Here is a 16,381-nt window from a genome sequence, read left to right as displayed (position 1 = left end):
TTTTTTTTAAAAAGAACCTTATATATATAAATGGTAGCAAGGATTATGATTTGTGTATCTGTCCTCATCTTCCTGTTCTTATCCCATCCTCCTGCCGTTGTTACAGTATACACGTTTGATCTAGAACATTTTATTTCTTTTAGAACTGTATAGTCTCTCTCCCCCCCCCCTCTCTTGCTTTTTTTTTTTAATCAATTGTAAATGTCTGGTTTTTTCAAATAATGTTTTTAAAACACTGCGAAAGAGGAAGGTGCTAGTTCCTTAGCATTCTGGAGTGTATATTGCTTCTATTCTGTTTATAAGTAAAAAACAAAACAAAACTGTGCATGACTTGTGTTTAGCAGTCATTATTGTGTCCGTTTGTGAAATTTTTATTAAAAAGGAAAAAAAAATTCAGTAGATGCACTTATGTATATGTGATTAGGGGTTTTGTTTCATTCCCCCCCCCTCCGTTGTTGTTTCATTTGGGGATTATTATTATTATTATTATTTGTTCTTTTTTTTGAGTTGGGGCTAGAAGCCTTGAACTGCCAAGGAAAATTTTAAATAAGTGGCAGTTATTAATTAATACAAAATCGCTTTGTTGGGAGAATAAATAAAGTAAAAAAATAAAAAAGAGGTGATGTGTAGAATATAATTAAAATAAAAGGCGATTTTTTTTGCAAAAATTTCACTTTGATGCTTGTGATAAAAAGATGAAAAACAAACAATGTACTTGTGTAGAGAAATTCCTTTAAAAAAATAATGACTAGAAAGCGCTGATTTTGAGGTTAATGCTGTAGAATAGGAATGTATACCAAATGTAATCTTTCCAATGCTACAACGGATTTATACATGAGATTGATATGCAATAAACCTGTGTGCTTTTTTAAAGGATGCTTCTCTGCATTTTCTTGGGATGCGTACAAAATAAGTTGAATGCATAATGAATACTATTTACAGTCATACCTCATGTTACGTCCGCTTCATGTTACGTTCTTTAAAGTTACGTCCCTTGGCGACCCTTAAGTACCAGAAAGGGTTACTTCTGGGTTTCACAGCTCGCGCATACGCAGAAGTGCAAAATGACGTCACACGGATGCACAGAAGCGGCGAATTGCAACCTGCGTGTGCCCCGACTCGCCGCTGCAGGTTGCACTCTTTTCATGTTGCGAACGGGCCTCTGGAACAGATCCCGTTCGCAACCAGAGGTACCACTGTACTGGCCACTGAGTCTGGGTCCTTGGTTTTTGCATTTGTGGGGGGGATCTATTCTCTGTACAGTTGGGACAACAGTCAAGCAACCTTTCTTTTTGCCACCATTATATATTGTTTGGGACGTGGGTGGTGCTGTGGGTTAAACCACAGAGCCTAGAACTTGCCGATCAGAAGGTCGGCGGCTCGAATCCCCGTGACAGGGTGAGCTCCCGTTGCTCGGTCCCTGCTCCTGCCAACCTAGCACATCAAAGTGCAAGTAGATAAATAGGTACCGCTCCGGCGGGAAGGTAAACGGCGTTTCATGCGCTGCTCTGGTTCGCCAGAAGCGGCTTAGTCATGCTGGCCACATGACCCAGAAGATGTACACCGGCTCCCTCGGCCAATAAAGCGAGATGAGCACCGCAATCCCAGAATCGGCCACGACTGGATCTAATGGTCAGGGGTCCCTTTACCTTTACCTATATATTGTTTCATACTCTATGACTGTGAAAGAAGCCCTGGTTATATCATACTTACAATGGCAGCGGGTACCAAAATGTTCTGTGAGTGGGTACGTGAAGGGAAGCAGTTCTAGGATTTGGAATCTCTCCTCATCGCTGGTCTCCTCTGTCTAGATTTCTTTTCTGTACAGCTTTCCCTGTCCCTTGCTATTTTTGATAGGATAACAGTTCGCTTCTGCCCACCCACGCTGTTCTCTATTGTGACACACGACATCCTATGTTTGCGTTTGCTACAATTATATAAAAGCTTTGTGCCTCCTTTGTTTGAGGTTTGGTTCTTTTTGGAGAAATCCAAATCAAGACTCACTTGTTGCAGCTTTGAATATACCTTTTTTACTTCTCCACCCATTATCCCTTGCCATTGGCCAAGGAGGGACAGTGTTTTGAGCTTTTGTTCTGGTAACAAAAATGAACGCAGCTGTTATGGACAGCGCTCGAGGCATCTGCCCAACTCAGAAGGCCTGTAAAGAAAAGGTCTGTTGTTGGGAGGATGAGAATGCCCACATGTAGTTCATTTGCATCCCGGCTGGAAAAAAATACCCTAAATCAGTCATGTGACCAGACAGAGCCTTGTAGCCAAGGCTTATCCCCCACTAGGAAAAAGCCCTCCCCTTGTTGATGACGCAGAAGAGGAAATGAATTTGGAGGCAGTGGTGAAAATTTGCCTGCATGTTCTGCAACTCAGTGGTATGAGCCAGGGATGATAAGACTGTCCCCACACCCCAGACGTTGCTGGACTTACATAATCCTTGGCCATACTAGTTGGGAGTCCAGTGGCAGTTTGTGGGCCCCAGGTTACCCACCCCTGGTGAAGGCAGTATCAGGGATGTTGTTCTCTGTACTTTGTTTTAGAAGTAGGCTGAAGTCTGACTCTAAGCACTACACTGCACTGTTAGCAGGGGTCCCGGGAAACAGGTGGCATGCACCCTTGGGGAAACTGCATTTTCCGGGGGCACTCGTACTTAGATTGCTGCAGTAAGTTCCACATTTAACTCCCACTTGGAAAAACAAACAAACACTTTTTGCAGAACTTTGTAGCTCTTGAAAAACCGAAACATGAGAGGATGAGGATGGATACCTTTACAGTGGTGCCTCGCAAGATGAACGCCTCGCAAAACGAAAAACTCGCAAGACGAAAGAGTTTTCCGTTTTTGAGTCGTTCCTCAAGACGAATTTCCCTATGGGCTTGCTTCGCAGACACCTCCCCGCCCCTTTCTGTACCCTTTCAATTTATTTATTTTAATTGTCAAGTTTGTAAAGATGAATGCCCACAAGTTAAATGCATGTAAGTTGCAAGTGTATTCAAGGCAATGAGCAGCATCACCCAGCAGAGGGCGAGCTGCAGCTGCAGAATCTGGGCTTTGCAGCCGCGTTTCCAAGCTATCTAATGCACAGGGGCCCAAATTCCATGCAATGTTAAGAGTTCTGCGATTTGAACTCCCAATGGCAATTTCCTTCCCATAAGAGTGTAAGAAGAGCTCTGCTGAATCAGGCCAAGGGACCATTGGGTGCAACATCCTGTTCTCCCAGTGACCAACTAGATGCCCCCAGCAATCAGGACCTGACCCCAACAGCATTATCACTCCACCTGCAATTCCCCAAAACTGGTACCAGAAGCTTTAGATACCCTAAGTTACTCTGTTTTATTTCAACTTTTAAATTCTGGTTGGTTTTTTAAATCTTCGCTCTTGTTGGGTTTTTAATGTTTTCTAACTAATTAATGATCAGAATAATAAATCTAATTTAATTCTTGCCGTGCACTTTTTATGCTGGTGTATTGCTTAGTTGCACTCCTCTTGTCAGGCAGAGTTTAGTTGCTTTTAACTACACTGCTTTGGGAAGGAAGTTCTTCAAAGAAAGGGGTAATGCATTGTTCAAATAAATAAGGGGCACTACTAACTTAGGTCCATTAATTGCAGTGGGTTTACTCTGAGCAGCAGTGCCGGATTTATGTATAGGCTAAGCAGGCTGAAGCCTAGGGCCTCTAAATCTAGGGGGCCCCAGCAGCCTCCTGCTCCCCAGCAGGCAGTCTCCCTTCTCCCAAAATTGCAAACCCAAGACTTCATGCAAGGGCAGGGCAACTCAGGTCCAGCAACTATGAGACTCAGGGCTAGCCAGTGGGGCCCAATTTGAAGCAGTGGGGCACAACTTGAAATTTTTTTTATAGGGCCCCAGTTCACAGCCAAATTCTGCAAAATCTTATAGATATAAATAAAATCCATCTAGATTGCCCTGGTGCAGGGGCCCAATTTGGCCCAATTGCCTTAATCAATGTCAACCCTGATGAGACTGTGCAGGGGTTGGACTGACAAGCCCTGCACCTTCTAGGTCCCTGGTGTCACCATTCAGGGTACAGACTCAAGGACTTGTTATGGAAATAAAGGGGGCAGCACTTATTGGAAATCAGTTTTGTCACCTCTTCCCCCCCAAACCCCAAGACAATGAGCCCAGCCACCTTTTATTCACAGTCGCATAAGCACTACACTATAGCATGGCCATAAACTTGTACATTCAATATACACCCAAAGTGTAGCAATGGAGATTTATGTTACTGCTTTATGAATGAACACTGTGTTTTATGAATGGCCGATGGCCTGCCCACCTCTGCTAGCCTCTGGAGTAGCCTGCTCGCTAAAAGGCATAGCTGTGGATCCTGAAGTTCTGGGTTTGAATCTCACCTCTGCCATAAACTCAAATAACCATCTGGCTTATTTACTATGCAGCTTTTTGTGAACGCTGAAGACGCACCTCTTTACCTTTGCGTTTCAACCCTTGTGATGTGTGTTTTTCAGGACCCACCCTATTCCTAGGATGGGTAACCTGTTTTAACTCTTTTTAATTCTGAATTTTAAATGGTTGCAACCCACCATGGGGCCTAATGGTGAAGGATGAAAAATAAATAAATAATATGCAAAAGATGGCATGGGGCTCTGAAATCTTGGAGAGCTGCTGCTAGTCAGTAAGGACATTAACAATACTGAGCTAGATAGACTCGGTATAAGGCAAATGTTCGGAGGCAAAGCTATGCAGGTTAAGGGACCCCTGACCATTAGGTCCAGTCGTGGCTGACTCTGGGTTTGCGGTGCTCATCTCGCTTTATTGGCCAAGGGAGCCAGCGTACAGCTTCTGGGTCATGTGGCCAGGATGACTAAGCCGCTTCTGGCAAACCAGAGCAGCGCACGGAAACACCGTTTACCTTCCCACCAGAGTGGTACCTATTTATCTACTTGCACTTTGATGTGCTTTCGAACTGCTAGGTTGGCAGGAGCAGGGACTGAGCAACGGGAGCTCACCCTGTTGTGGGGATTCGAACTGCCGACCTTCTGATCGGCAAGTCCTAGGCTGTGTAGTTTAACCTACAGTGCCACCCGCGTCCCTATGCAGGTTAGGACACTGTCAAAAACACAAGAATTAACATTGATTTGAAAACATTTTAAGCCCATCAAAACCCTTTGCAACAGTATCAGTAGAGTCTAGACCCACGAAAGCCCACGCCATAACAATTTATTATTATAATTATTATTTTAATTGCAACTCCCAGCGTTACGTTTTGCTGGTTAACCGGGCAGGGGGTTGAACCTTTTGTAACTTGACGCCTGCGTGGGAATCTGCCCGGCCTGGAAGAGTTAAAGGAAGTTCAGAGGAAATCTTTGGGACGCCCAAGTCCCGAAGGGCAAGGCAGGCTGGCCGGTCGGCTCTTGCGCCCCAGCTGGAGAAAGAGAGCCAAGTGGGAGGGCTTGCCCAGGTGCACTTCGATCTCAGGCTCCTCCTCGGAGGGTGGAGCCCCCCTTCTCAGGCGACACCTGTGCTTTTCTTTTCTTTTCTTTCTTGTCCCAGGCCGAGGACGATGGCGCCCCGTTGACGCTGGAGACGGAGCCCCGATGGAGACGTAAAGAAGGTGAGCGCGTTTGGAGAAAGGCGCGCACGGGTTTGTTTTGGGTGTGTGTGTGAGCGCGTGGGAAAGTTAGCTCGCTGGTCAAAGGAGGACAAGGCATAGTTTTCCCAATTGCTTCCTTACCGGGAGGGAGGCTCCTCGCATCTCTCCCCCCACCCCACCCCGCGCGCCTTGATTATGGGAGGCTGTGATTTGGAGTTGCGTGGCTCGGTTTCAAATCGTGGGCGTTCAGGCAGTCACCTCCGCGGGTCGTATGTATCCCGGTTAGAAAAGGGCGTCGCAGCAGTTAATAAAGCAAAGCTGCTTCGCTTGCTGCATTCTGCACTAAGGGAACAAATCAGTGAATTGTAGAGTTGGCGCGCCAGAGGGTCATCGAGTCCGACCCCTTGCAAATCCTGGAGGGGCGAAATCTAGGCTAGCAGGGGTCCGATCCTTTTCCAGGCCTGGATCTTCTAATTTCAGCGGGTCTACTCTGAGCAGGGATCCCGCAGGATACAGGCCCCTGTTGTTGATAAGAGGACTTCCTTTTGCGGAAGGCGGCCCGAGGATCGCATGCGTGGCGCACGGTGTACGAAGGGTTAAAAGGAGATTGGCTGGAAAATTGCAACAGGCACCTTTTGCTCTGACGTAAGCGGTGCATCGTCGAAGTGGAACTTACCGTACTCCTGGGTCTGAGTCCACACTGGATTGTGGCGCGCGCGTGGCGTGGAGGCGGCGGGCTTCTTGTGCGTGATGACCCAGCTGAATGCGTACTCGAGTAAGCATAATAGAGGATTGTAATAATTTATTTTATTTTTAGTAAATGATGTGTGTAGCCTTCCTGCGTGTAATCCATGTGTATCCACCGCACTGTGGGTGGGGGGCGCAACTGTGCCCCTTGCCCCTTCATCCTCCCCCCCTCCGCCATCCCAGATATCCCAAATAGAAACCAAGAGTAAGTTTGTAGAATCTGTGAAATGAAGCAAAATATGTAGATGCTACTCTGTGTGTGTGTGTGTGTGTGTGTGTGTGTGTAATTATCCCCCCCTCGCTTTAGGTGTTGTTTCTCTCCCTGCCCCCACCCCCAAAGGATTGCAGGTGCCCATGGTGCAATCCTGTGCAGGCCCAGTGAGTATGGTGGCACTTAAAGGTAAAGGGTAAAGGGGCCCCCGACCATTAGGTCCAGTCGTGGCCGACTCTGGGGTTGCGGCGCTCATCTCACTTTATTGGCCGAGGGAGCCGGCATACAGCTGGTCATGTGGCCAGCATGACTAAGCGGCTTCTGGCGAACCAGAGCAGCGCACGGAAAAACTGTTTACCTTCCCACCGGAGCGGCACCTATTTATCTACTTGCACTTTGACATGCTTTCGAACTGCTAAGTTGGCAGGAGCAGGGACTGAGCAATGGGAGCTCACCCCGTCGTGGGGATTCGAACTGCCAACCTTCTGATCGGCAAGTCCTAGGCTCTGTGGTTTAACCCACAGCACCATGTCTAGCACCATGCTGCCTCTCTGTCGCCTTGGCATATTTGGGAGTAATTTAAGTCAGACTGATTTAAGAGTGAACCTAGATAGGGTCAGCCTTCAGAGAATAGTTTGGGGAAACCAAGGTCTCAAACAAAGGAATCTGATTGAAATCCATGGCCACTGCTGTGGGGAGGGCACTGCTGGGGGGGCACTGTTAGGATCAAGCTTTTCAATATTTAAAGTGCTTTGGCTGGGAATGGGTTGACTAATGAAAAGCTTACAAGCTATTTAGGCTTGCTGGCGTTCTCCTGGGTTCACGGAAGGGCTTGAAAGTGAAACTAGTCATATCTGGTTGTGTTCAAGGTTGGTCCTACTTGGAGCAGACTCACTGAAATCAATGGACTGAAGTTAGCTATGTCAATTAATTGCAATGGATCTACAGTGAGTAGGGCTAACATTGGATAGGAGCTATAACCCTAAGGTTTACCTCCTTCCTGAAAACGGATTATTTCCAGGTGACCTATTTAAGGAGCATCCATCCTGATTCCTTTGCACAAAATTTGTGGGAAGCTTAGATAGCAGTGGCTATTTGTTGAGTACTCGTTCTGTTTCTTTTGCAAGGAGGTTATATGACATTGAGTCAAGCCCGGTGCTATTTCACACTTTCTGGTGCATTTCCACCTTGCTTCTCTTACCGAGAAAAGTCCAAATTTTGCAGGGAAGCAGGTTTATTGAGAGAGCCAAATTAACTTGAATGGTGCAGCCCTAATTTGCTGGCCTATGATGGAATCATACCCGGAAATGGTGAATCTGAAAGTGTCCTGGGAGAGAACGATAGGCCTTATCCTGAGTCACTCAGACCATTGATCCAGCTAGCTCAGTATTGTCTACACTAACTGGCAGCAGCTCTCCAGGGTTTCAAAAGGGAACATTTTCGGTCCTGCCTGGAGATGGTGGGAATTGAACCTGTGACTTTCTGCATCCAATGCAGATGCACTACCCATAGAACCAGGCTTTAATTTTCATCTGAAAGTGGTTATTGAATCACACCTGACTGCTAGTCCTGTATGGCTAGCTGTGATTCCTGCATTGCATGACCTTTTGGTCCCTTCCGTCTCTACAATTTTATGATTCTCTGATTCTGTTTTTATTTATTACATCCTGTCTCAGGAGTTGATGCTAGCCAGTTTTGCCTGCATGTTATTTTCCCAACCTGGCTCCTGTGCTTTTGACTGCTGCCCAGTACTTGGAAATCCAACAAAACAAATTGTTACAATCAGCACAGTGTAGCACTTAGAATGTTGAAAGCCCTTTGTATACATGACGTAAGTAATTTTTTAATGACAGCCCTGCAGGAGGAGGAGTCAACAGTATGATCCTTGGGGGAAAATAATAATACCAACAGAACTGCCAGCAGGTTCATAGCAAATGAGAAATTTGAACCAGGAACATTCCCACTTGTGTGTTCTGCCAGCACGTGGAACTAGCTCTCATTGAGGAAGCTAATTGTGCCAGCATCGCTCTGTGTGTCCCCACCACCATGGTTGAAGTTATGTGCAACTAGGGTCAGATGGGACACAGGTGGCGCTGTGGGTTAAATCACAGAGCCTAGGGCTTGTCGATCAGAAGTTCAGCAGTTCAAATCCCCGCGATGGGGTGAGCTCCCGTTCCTTGGCCCACCCCACCCTGATCCTCTTTTTTTGCATTTGCCCACCTTATCCATATCCTGATCCTGGCCTTGACATCATAGAATCATGGAGTTGGAAGAGACCCTGAGGATTGTCTAGTCCAAGATTTCCTGAATTTGAGTCTCGCTGCTTTTTGTTTTCTTAACTTGTGTGTTCTCTGTCGCTGCCTGCTCCGGCCGTGCCCCAACCTGCCAACCGAGAAATCAAAGGGTGTTCCTGCTCCTTCAGGGTTGGAAGGAATGCTGGTGGAGTAAATAATGCAATCTACCTTGCACCCAAGATAACATGTCTCAACAGGTGCGGGTTGTAAATAAAGAAATTTCCAGGCACTGCACCAAATAGCTGCAGTTCATAGCTGCTTCTTCTTCTTCATCATCATCATCATTCCTCCTAGGAGTTAAAGGTAGCATACTTTGTTTTATCTGTAGAGCCCTTAAGAATTCAACCTCTGCTTAACCTGGTGCCCGCTTTCCCAAACTCACCTGCCTGTGGGCATGGAAAGGTGGATCAGCCTGATTAAAATCTGTGCTATGATATGTGTGAAAATCCAATTGTGGCTATTCTCGGAGAACAATTTTCAATGGCGCATTTCAGGAACAGCGATGAGTGAGATTGGTGAATTAGACGCAAAAGCAGCTCCTACATTTCTTGCAGCCATTATTTCCTCCTTTGAATGCCCTCATTCATATTAAATAATCAGGGGTCTGTGGTTTTTGGGTGTAGCAATTAGAGCCTCAAACCTGGGAGACCAGGGTTCAAATTGCCCACTCAGCTGTTAAGAAGAGCCTGGCTGCTTGATCAAGCCAGTGGCCAATCAAGCCCAGCATCTTGTCCCCACATAGGCTGCCCAGATGCCGCCCAGGGAAGGCTACAAGCAGAACTGAAGCACGGCTGCTCTCTTGTCATTTGATGCCCAGCAGCTGCCATTCAGAGACATTCTGCCTCCAGCAGTGGAGGCAGGACACAGCCTTTGTGCCTAGTAGTCATGAATTTCCCTGGTTATCTTGTGCCAGTCAACATCTCTCAGCCTAACCTACCTCACAGGGTTGTTGTGAGGATAAAGTGGGGGCAGGGAGAACCATGAACTGCATCTTGATCTCCTTAAAGGTAAAGGGACCCCTGACCATTAGGTCCTGTCGTGGCTGACTCTGGGGTTGCGGTGCTCATCTTGCTTTCCCGCCAGAGTGGTACCTATTTATCTACTTGCACTTTGATGTGCTTTCAAACTGCTAGGTTGGCAGGAGCAGGGACCGAGCAACGGGAGCTCACCCCGTCACGGGGATTCGAACCGCCGACCTTCTGATTGGCAAATCCTAGGCTCTGTGTGTGGTTTAACCCACAGCGCCACCTGCGTCCCCTTGGAGGGGTATAAATAGTGTTGTTCTAGCATGCCTGTACATTTCTAGAGTCCTTCCAAAGGAAGAAGGAACGAAGGGGGAAACTTACTGCATCCTAGCCAGCATGAAAACAACGCTGTCCTGGGATCCCTAAATATCTTTAAACTAGGAGTTGCATTCAATGCATCTGGAAGAGGAGCTCCCCGCCCTTTTACAGTTGAATTAAGAATACCTTTTTGTGCCCCAACCCGCTATAGAAAACTGGAAGAGAATACTAGTTGGAAATCAGTTTGAAAACTAATCCAACAGGTTGGACAGCCTTTTTTCTCCCCTAGTCTTTGCAAGCTGAAAGAGTTCTGCGGCCTCTGTGTTTAACTTTTTTAAAAACAGTCTTGTTATGAAATTGACCGCTTCGATGGGAATGAATAAGCAAGAAGGTGCCTATGAAATCATCCTCAGCAAAGGTTTAATACTATGCTTTGCTAATATTTATGGGGCACTATGCACAGGTGATTTTATGACCTATTAACCACCCAAATGATGGTGCTGTTAAAGAAAAAAAAACACCCCATAAAGGTACATTTTTCCATTTACTGAAGGAATGTCACTCAGCGGCAGCTTTTGGGGAGATGTTGTTCCTAGAAATTAATTTAAGAAGAAAGCAAGAATTTATGCAGGTTCCTCCCTTGGTGATGTGGGGTGGGCCAAATGGAAGATGGCTTGGAAAGAATTGAGTATATTTATTTATTTATAGAAACATACAACTGTAGACTTGGAAGTGACCCCAAGGGTCATCTAGTTCAGTCTCCTGCAATGCAGAAATCTCAACTAGATCGTATGTGACAGATGGCCTTCTTATGGTTGTCACAAGAAAAGGAAACATTTAGACAAATTAAATAAGGATTTCTGGCATAGCTAAAAAGGCCAATGCAATTCTGGGCTGCATCAATAGGAGTATAGCATCTAGATCAAGGGAAGTAATAGTGCCACTGTATTCTGCTCTGGTCAGACCTCACCTGGAGTACTGTGTCCAGTTCTGGGCACCACAATTCAAGAAGGACACTGACAAACTGGAACGTGTCCAGAGGAGGGCAACCAAAATGGTCAAAGGCCTGGAAACGATGCCTTATGAGGAACGGCTAAGGGAGCTGGGCATGTTTAGCCTGGAGAAGAGGAGGTTAAGGGGTGATATGATAGCCATGTTCAAATATATAAAAGGATGTCATATAGAGGAGGGAGAAAGGTTGTTTTCTGCTGCTCCAGAGAAGCGGACACGGAGCAATGGATCCAAACTACAAGAAAGAAGATTCCACCTAAACATTAGGAAGAACTTCCTGACAGTAGGGCTGTTCGACAGTGGAATTTGCTGCCAAGGAGTGTGGTGGAGTCTCCTACTTTGGAGGTCTTTAAGCAGAGGCTTGACAACCATATGTCATGAGTGCTCTGATGGTGTTTCCTGCTTGGCAGGGGGTTGGACTCGATGGCCCTTGTGGTCTATTCCAACTCTATGATTCTATTCTATTCTAAGTCTGGAGCGTAGTTATTGTTGAAAAATTAACTCACACATGATGTTAGATTACAGAACAAACAAACAAAAATACAGTGGTACCTCGGGTTAAGTTTTTAATTCGTTCCGGAGGTCCGTTCATAACCTGAAACTGTTCTTAACCTGAAGCACCACTTTAGCTAATGGGGCCTCCTGCTTGCGCCGCACCACCGGAGCATGATTTCTGTTCTCATCCTGAAACAAAGCTCTTAACCTGAAGCACTATTTCTGGGTGGAGTCTGTAACCTGAAGCGTATGTAGCCTGAAGTGTATGTAACCCGAGGTACCACTGTATTCATTTTCAACTGCAGGGCAAAAAATTGCCGCCTGTGGAATAATGTTACTACCGTATTTTTCGCCCCATAAGACGCACCGGCCCATAAGACGCACCTAGATTTTAGGGGGGGAAATAAAGGAAAAAATTTTTATTTCCCCCCCAGGTGCGCTGCGCTACACCAGGAGCTTGGGGCGTGCGGAGCTCAGCGCGCCCCAAGCTTCTGCGTGCAGGCAAGGTCTCCGCTAGCGTGGGAGAGCCGGGCGCCTCTCCCAGGGCTAGCGGACCCCTGCGCTAATCCAGAAGCTTGGGGCAAGCTGAGGTCAGCGCACCCCAAGCTTCTGCGTGCCGGCAAGCAGTCCGCTAGCCCTGGGAGAGCCGCGGGGCTCTCCCAGGGCTGGCGGATCGCTGCGCTATACCAGGAGCTTGGGGCGTGCTGAGCTCAGCGCGCCCCAAGCTTCTAGGTGCGCGCAAGCAGTCCGCTGCCGCCCCAACCCTCCCGTACCCGGCAGGAGGTCCCGCTGGGTGCGCGAGGCTTGGGGCGGCAGCGGACTGCTTGCGCGCACCTAGAAGCTTGGGGCTTGCTGAGCTCAGCGCGCGCCAAGCTTCTGCATCCCGGCAAGCAGTCCGCTGCCGCCCCAAGCCTCCCGCACCCGGCAGGAGGTCCCGCTGGGTGCGCGAGGCTTGGGGCGGCAGCGGACTGCTTGCGTGCACCTAGAAGCTTGGGGCTTGCTGAGGTCAGCGCGCGCCAAGCTTCTGCATGCCGGCAAGCAGTCCGCTGCCGCCCCCAGCCTCCCGCACCCGGCAGGAGGTCCCGCCGGGTGCGCAAGGCTTGGGGCGGCAGCGGACTGCTTGCGCGCCCCTAGAAGCTTGGGGCGTGCTGAGCTCAGCGCACCCCAAGCTTCTGCATCCCGGCAAGCAGTCCGCTGCCGCCCCCAGCCTCCCGCACCCGGCAGGAGGTCCCGCCAGGTGCGCAAGGCTTGGGGCGGCAGCGGACTGCTTGCGCGCACCTAGAAGCTTGGGGCGTGCTGAGCTCAGCAAGCCCCAAGCTTCTAGGTGCGCGCAAGCAGTCCGCTGCCGCCCCAAGCCTCGCGCACCCGGTGGGACCTCCTGCCGGGTGCGCGAGGCTTGCAGACACTCGCCGGAAGCAGGGGGAGCCCTCCAGAGGGCTCCCCGTGCTTCGGGCGACAGGCTGCCGCCCCAAGCCTCGCGCACCCGGTGGGACCTCCTGCCGGGCGCGCGAGGCTTGCAGGCATTCGCCCCATAAGACGCACCCCGATTTCCCCTTCATTTTTGGAGGGGAAAAAGTGTGTCTTATGGGGCGAAAAATACGGTATTTGGAATGCTTAGTAACTTTAGCTCCAATTGAGAATATCATAAGACAATATCCTGGTACAGTCAAACCTCAGTTTTTGATCGTCTCCGTTGCTGAACATTTTGGCTCCCGATTGTTGAAAACCCAGAAGTAAGAGATCCGGTTTCCGAACGTTTTTTGGAAGCCAAACATCTGATGCGGCAGACAAGTGGCTTCCGATTGGCTCTTCTGGTTGCAAGAGCCAATCAGAAGCCACGCCTCAGAAATGGAACATTTTGGAAGTCGAACATCCTTCCGGAACGGATAACGTTCGACATCCGAGGTACCACTGTATTTTAAAACAATTTTTCATTTAAGTGTTACTACTTACTCCAAAAAGAGTAAGAAATATATTTTCCTCAGGGATTCTGAATGAAACCACCCAAATGATCTCCACATGTTTATTATGTCATGGCTTTGGCAGATTCAGATCCCTAGAGACTCACATATTTTGTTTGCTTCCTGTGCTGGAAAACTGCATCCCTGATCCTCTTTCTTCCTTTCTCCAGGCCCCACAGATTTGCAGACGCCGGCGCAATGTCTCAGCGCCATTCGACCAGCTCCTTGGGAGACAAGGCCGTTCTGCTGGAGCACCAGGTCAGCTCGGAATTGCGCCTCAGCTCCAACAATGTGTCCCCACACAGCAAGCGCAGCTCTCTGGGCCCGCTGGACAGCTCTGCGTTCTTGGCCGAGCGCTCCCCATCGCCCACTGGGCCCCGCCGGATCGTCCTCAGCACCCAAAGCCCAGTCGCCCTCAAGGTGGGCACCCAGCAGCTCATCCCCAAGGGCCTGGCGGAGGGCCCCAAGCCCAAGGTCCCCTCTCGGCACCAGAGCTTCTCGGCGGCCATCTTGAGCAAGGAAGCTGCCCGAATGGACCCCAAGCGCATGTCGGCCCCCAGCATTTCGTTTGACGACCTGGAGGAAGCGGAGCTGGACGGAGGGACGCTCAAGCGCAACCTCCGCAGCATGTCGTACCGGGCCGCCATGAAGGGCCTGGGGAACGGGGAGCCCGCAGAGCCCTCCAAGTTCATTGGGGGCGGCCTGAAGCCACTTTGTGAAGAAACCAATGGCCAAGGAGCCCGGAGCCCTGGAAGGCAGAAGGTAGGTCCTTTGTACTGCCACTGTGCCCTCAAGAATAGCCTAGAATTATAGGCTATTCTAGAGGGCACAGTGGTATATAATCCACTGTTGTTATTTATTGCATGTCTATTCTACATTTTTCTCCATGGATGGATCTCAGGGTGGCCCGCTCTTTTATGCGTAATAATTTTTTATTAGTTTTCAGTTACAATGATCCAATAAAAGCCTCATTGTCACAATACCAAATTATAATACAACCAATAATGCCAATTGTTCATATGCCAGACTATGTTAAAATTGATGGCTTGGTAATTTACTTTAACTCTGCATTCCAGAAACTTATAAATCCCAATTACACACCAGTCAGAATAACAAACCCTTATACCGCAGCTGCAATTTTAACGACCTCCATTCACATTAACACATCAAATAATTTACAGTCTTACAGGTAAAGCGTTCAAACTCTCTCTTTGTTGTTCTTTGTGTGTGGCTATTATTCTGTTCATGATGTTTCTTCCTGTCCTTGTACTGTATTATGTCCACCTTTTGTTGGTTGTTGCTGTTCTCCACCATACCTTAGGTGGAGCTGGTATTACATTGCTGTTTCATAAGTTCTCCATTGCACCGTTCCAAGCTTCATTGTTTTGCAACTCAAGCACCTGCTGAAGCAGGTGGCCTGTTCTTTTAATCTCCACCACAACCCTGTGAGGTAGGTTAGGCCAAGAGGCAGTGACTGGCCCAAGGTCACCCAGTGAGCTTCATGGCTGAGGGGGTCAGGATTCGAACCCTGGTCTCTCCCTGTCTGATACTCTAATCACTCCACCCTGCTGGCTCTCATTTAGCAGGGAAGCCAGCAATGTGTCTTCAGTTGTCGTTGCACTCTTAATTTCCATCAGTCCCTAGCTAGCATGGCCCACGGTCAGGGTGGCAGAAGTTGTAGCCTGCTGATGCTTCCTTCCTGGGCATGGCTACCCCTGTTTTAATGGGGTTACAAGCATTTCAGCATCTGATTTGTCCCAGTCCGAAACTGGAGTAGAGTTGGGTGGATTCCTTCCATTCACCCAGAAGATGCTTGAGACTTCAGGGGTGTTTCAGGTGGACATGCCAAAAGCCCCATAGTGCCTTCCACCCTACCTCAGGAAAGGAGCAAGCTGACAGTGCCACCTTCCCCAACCTGGTGCCCTCCAGATGTTGAGGGACTCCAAACCATGGCTTGCCAGTGCAATTGGTCACTTAGACCACAGTTTGGATTCTGAAGCCCGAAAAGTACTCAGGATTCACTGAGATCCCTGCATTGTAGGGGGGTTGGAAGATATGACCCTTAGGGAAGGGAAGTCCCTTCCAATGCATTGAAATTGTACTGTGAGCTGCTGAAGCAATGATGTGTTTGTTTCCAAAGTGTTAAAGCTTGCATCCTTGTCCTAAATGCTTTTATTCCGGATTGGACAAATGCATGCAGAGCTCCAGTCTGGCCGCAGCTGGCCTGAATTACTGCCCTGATTAGCTGAGGCCTAGCCAGCGGAGGGTCAGAGCTCAAACTTGAATTTTAAAACAAAACAAGCTAATTCTGTCCGTTCCAGAAGTGAGCAAATCAGCCTGCCATCTGGATGCAGGATATGGTGCTGCCTTTGATAGATCCTTGGGAACTGGAGAATTAATCACGCTCTCTATTTGAAGATGACTTTGGGGTTTCTATCAACTTTTCCAGGGAGATTTGGAGTGAATTGGAAAGGGGAGGGTGAAGCACAGGGATGGACGCATTCAGTGCAAGAGTCCACGCAACTGGGCTTTTCTCTCCTGGAAACTTGGAAGGAGAGGGGAACCTTGCCATGGATATATGGCAGAGTTCATGCGCTCCACTTAGATTTTTGAAGAACCACAAGCAGCAGATGTGGCCTGAATCAGAAAATGGTCGCAAGGGTGGCCAATTTGTGATTTTGTCCCCCAATGGAAAGTGCTGGCTTCAGTGCGATTCACAGCATTGGTTATGACCCTGTGTGCACCTACCTCCTTATATGAGCCTGCCCAGGCTTTGAAATCTTCTGGGGAGGCATGCAGACAAGG

At 48.4% G+C, this 16,381-nt stretch overlaps 1 protein-coding gene across 1 annotated transcript in view; it reads left to right on the top strand.

The window, feature by feature from the left end:
- Positions 1–5,385: 5,385 nt before the first annotated feature.
- ARHGEF16 (Rho guanine nucleotide exchange factor 16) overlaps positions 5,386–16,381 on the top strand; it is a 36,313-nt gene continuing 25,317 nt past the window's right edge. Inside the window, exons 1-2 of the mRNA XM_081201525.1 lie at positions 5,386–5,595; positions 13,747–14,338. Coding sequence (XP_081057651.1) covers positions 13,775–14,338 — 564 coding nt within the window. The 5' untranslated portion in view covers positions 5,386–5,595; positions 13,747–13,774. The remainder of the gene's footprint in view (positions 5,596–13,746; positions 14,339–16,381) is intronic.

The sequence above is a fragment of the Podarcis bocagei genome, assembly GCF_964188305.1.
Source record: "Podarcis bocagei genome assembly, chromosome: 7".
Taxonomy (NCBI): domain Eukaryota; kingdom Metazoa; phylum Chordata; class Lepidosauria; order Squamata; family Lacertidae; genus Podarcis; species Podarcis bocagei.
Note: the sequence above shows the minus strand (reverse complement) of the source record. Positions and strands in the feature narration are given on the sequence as shown.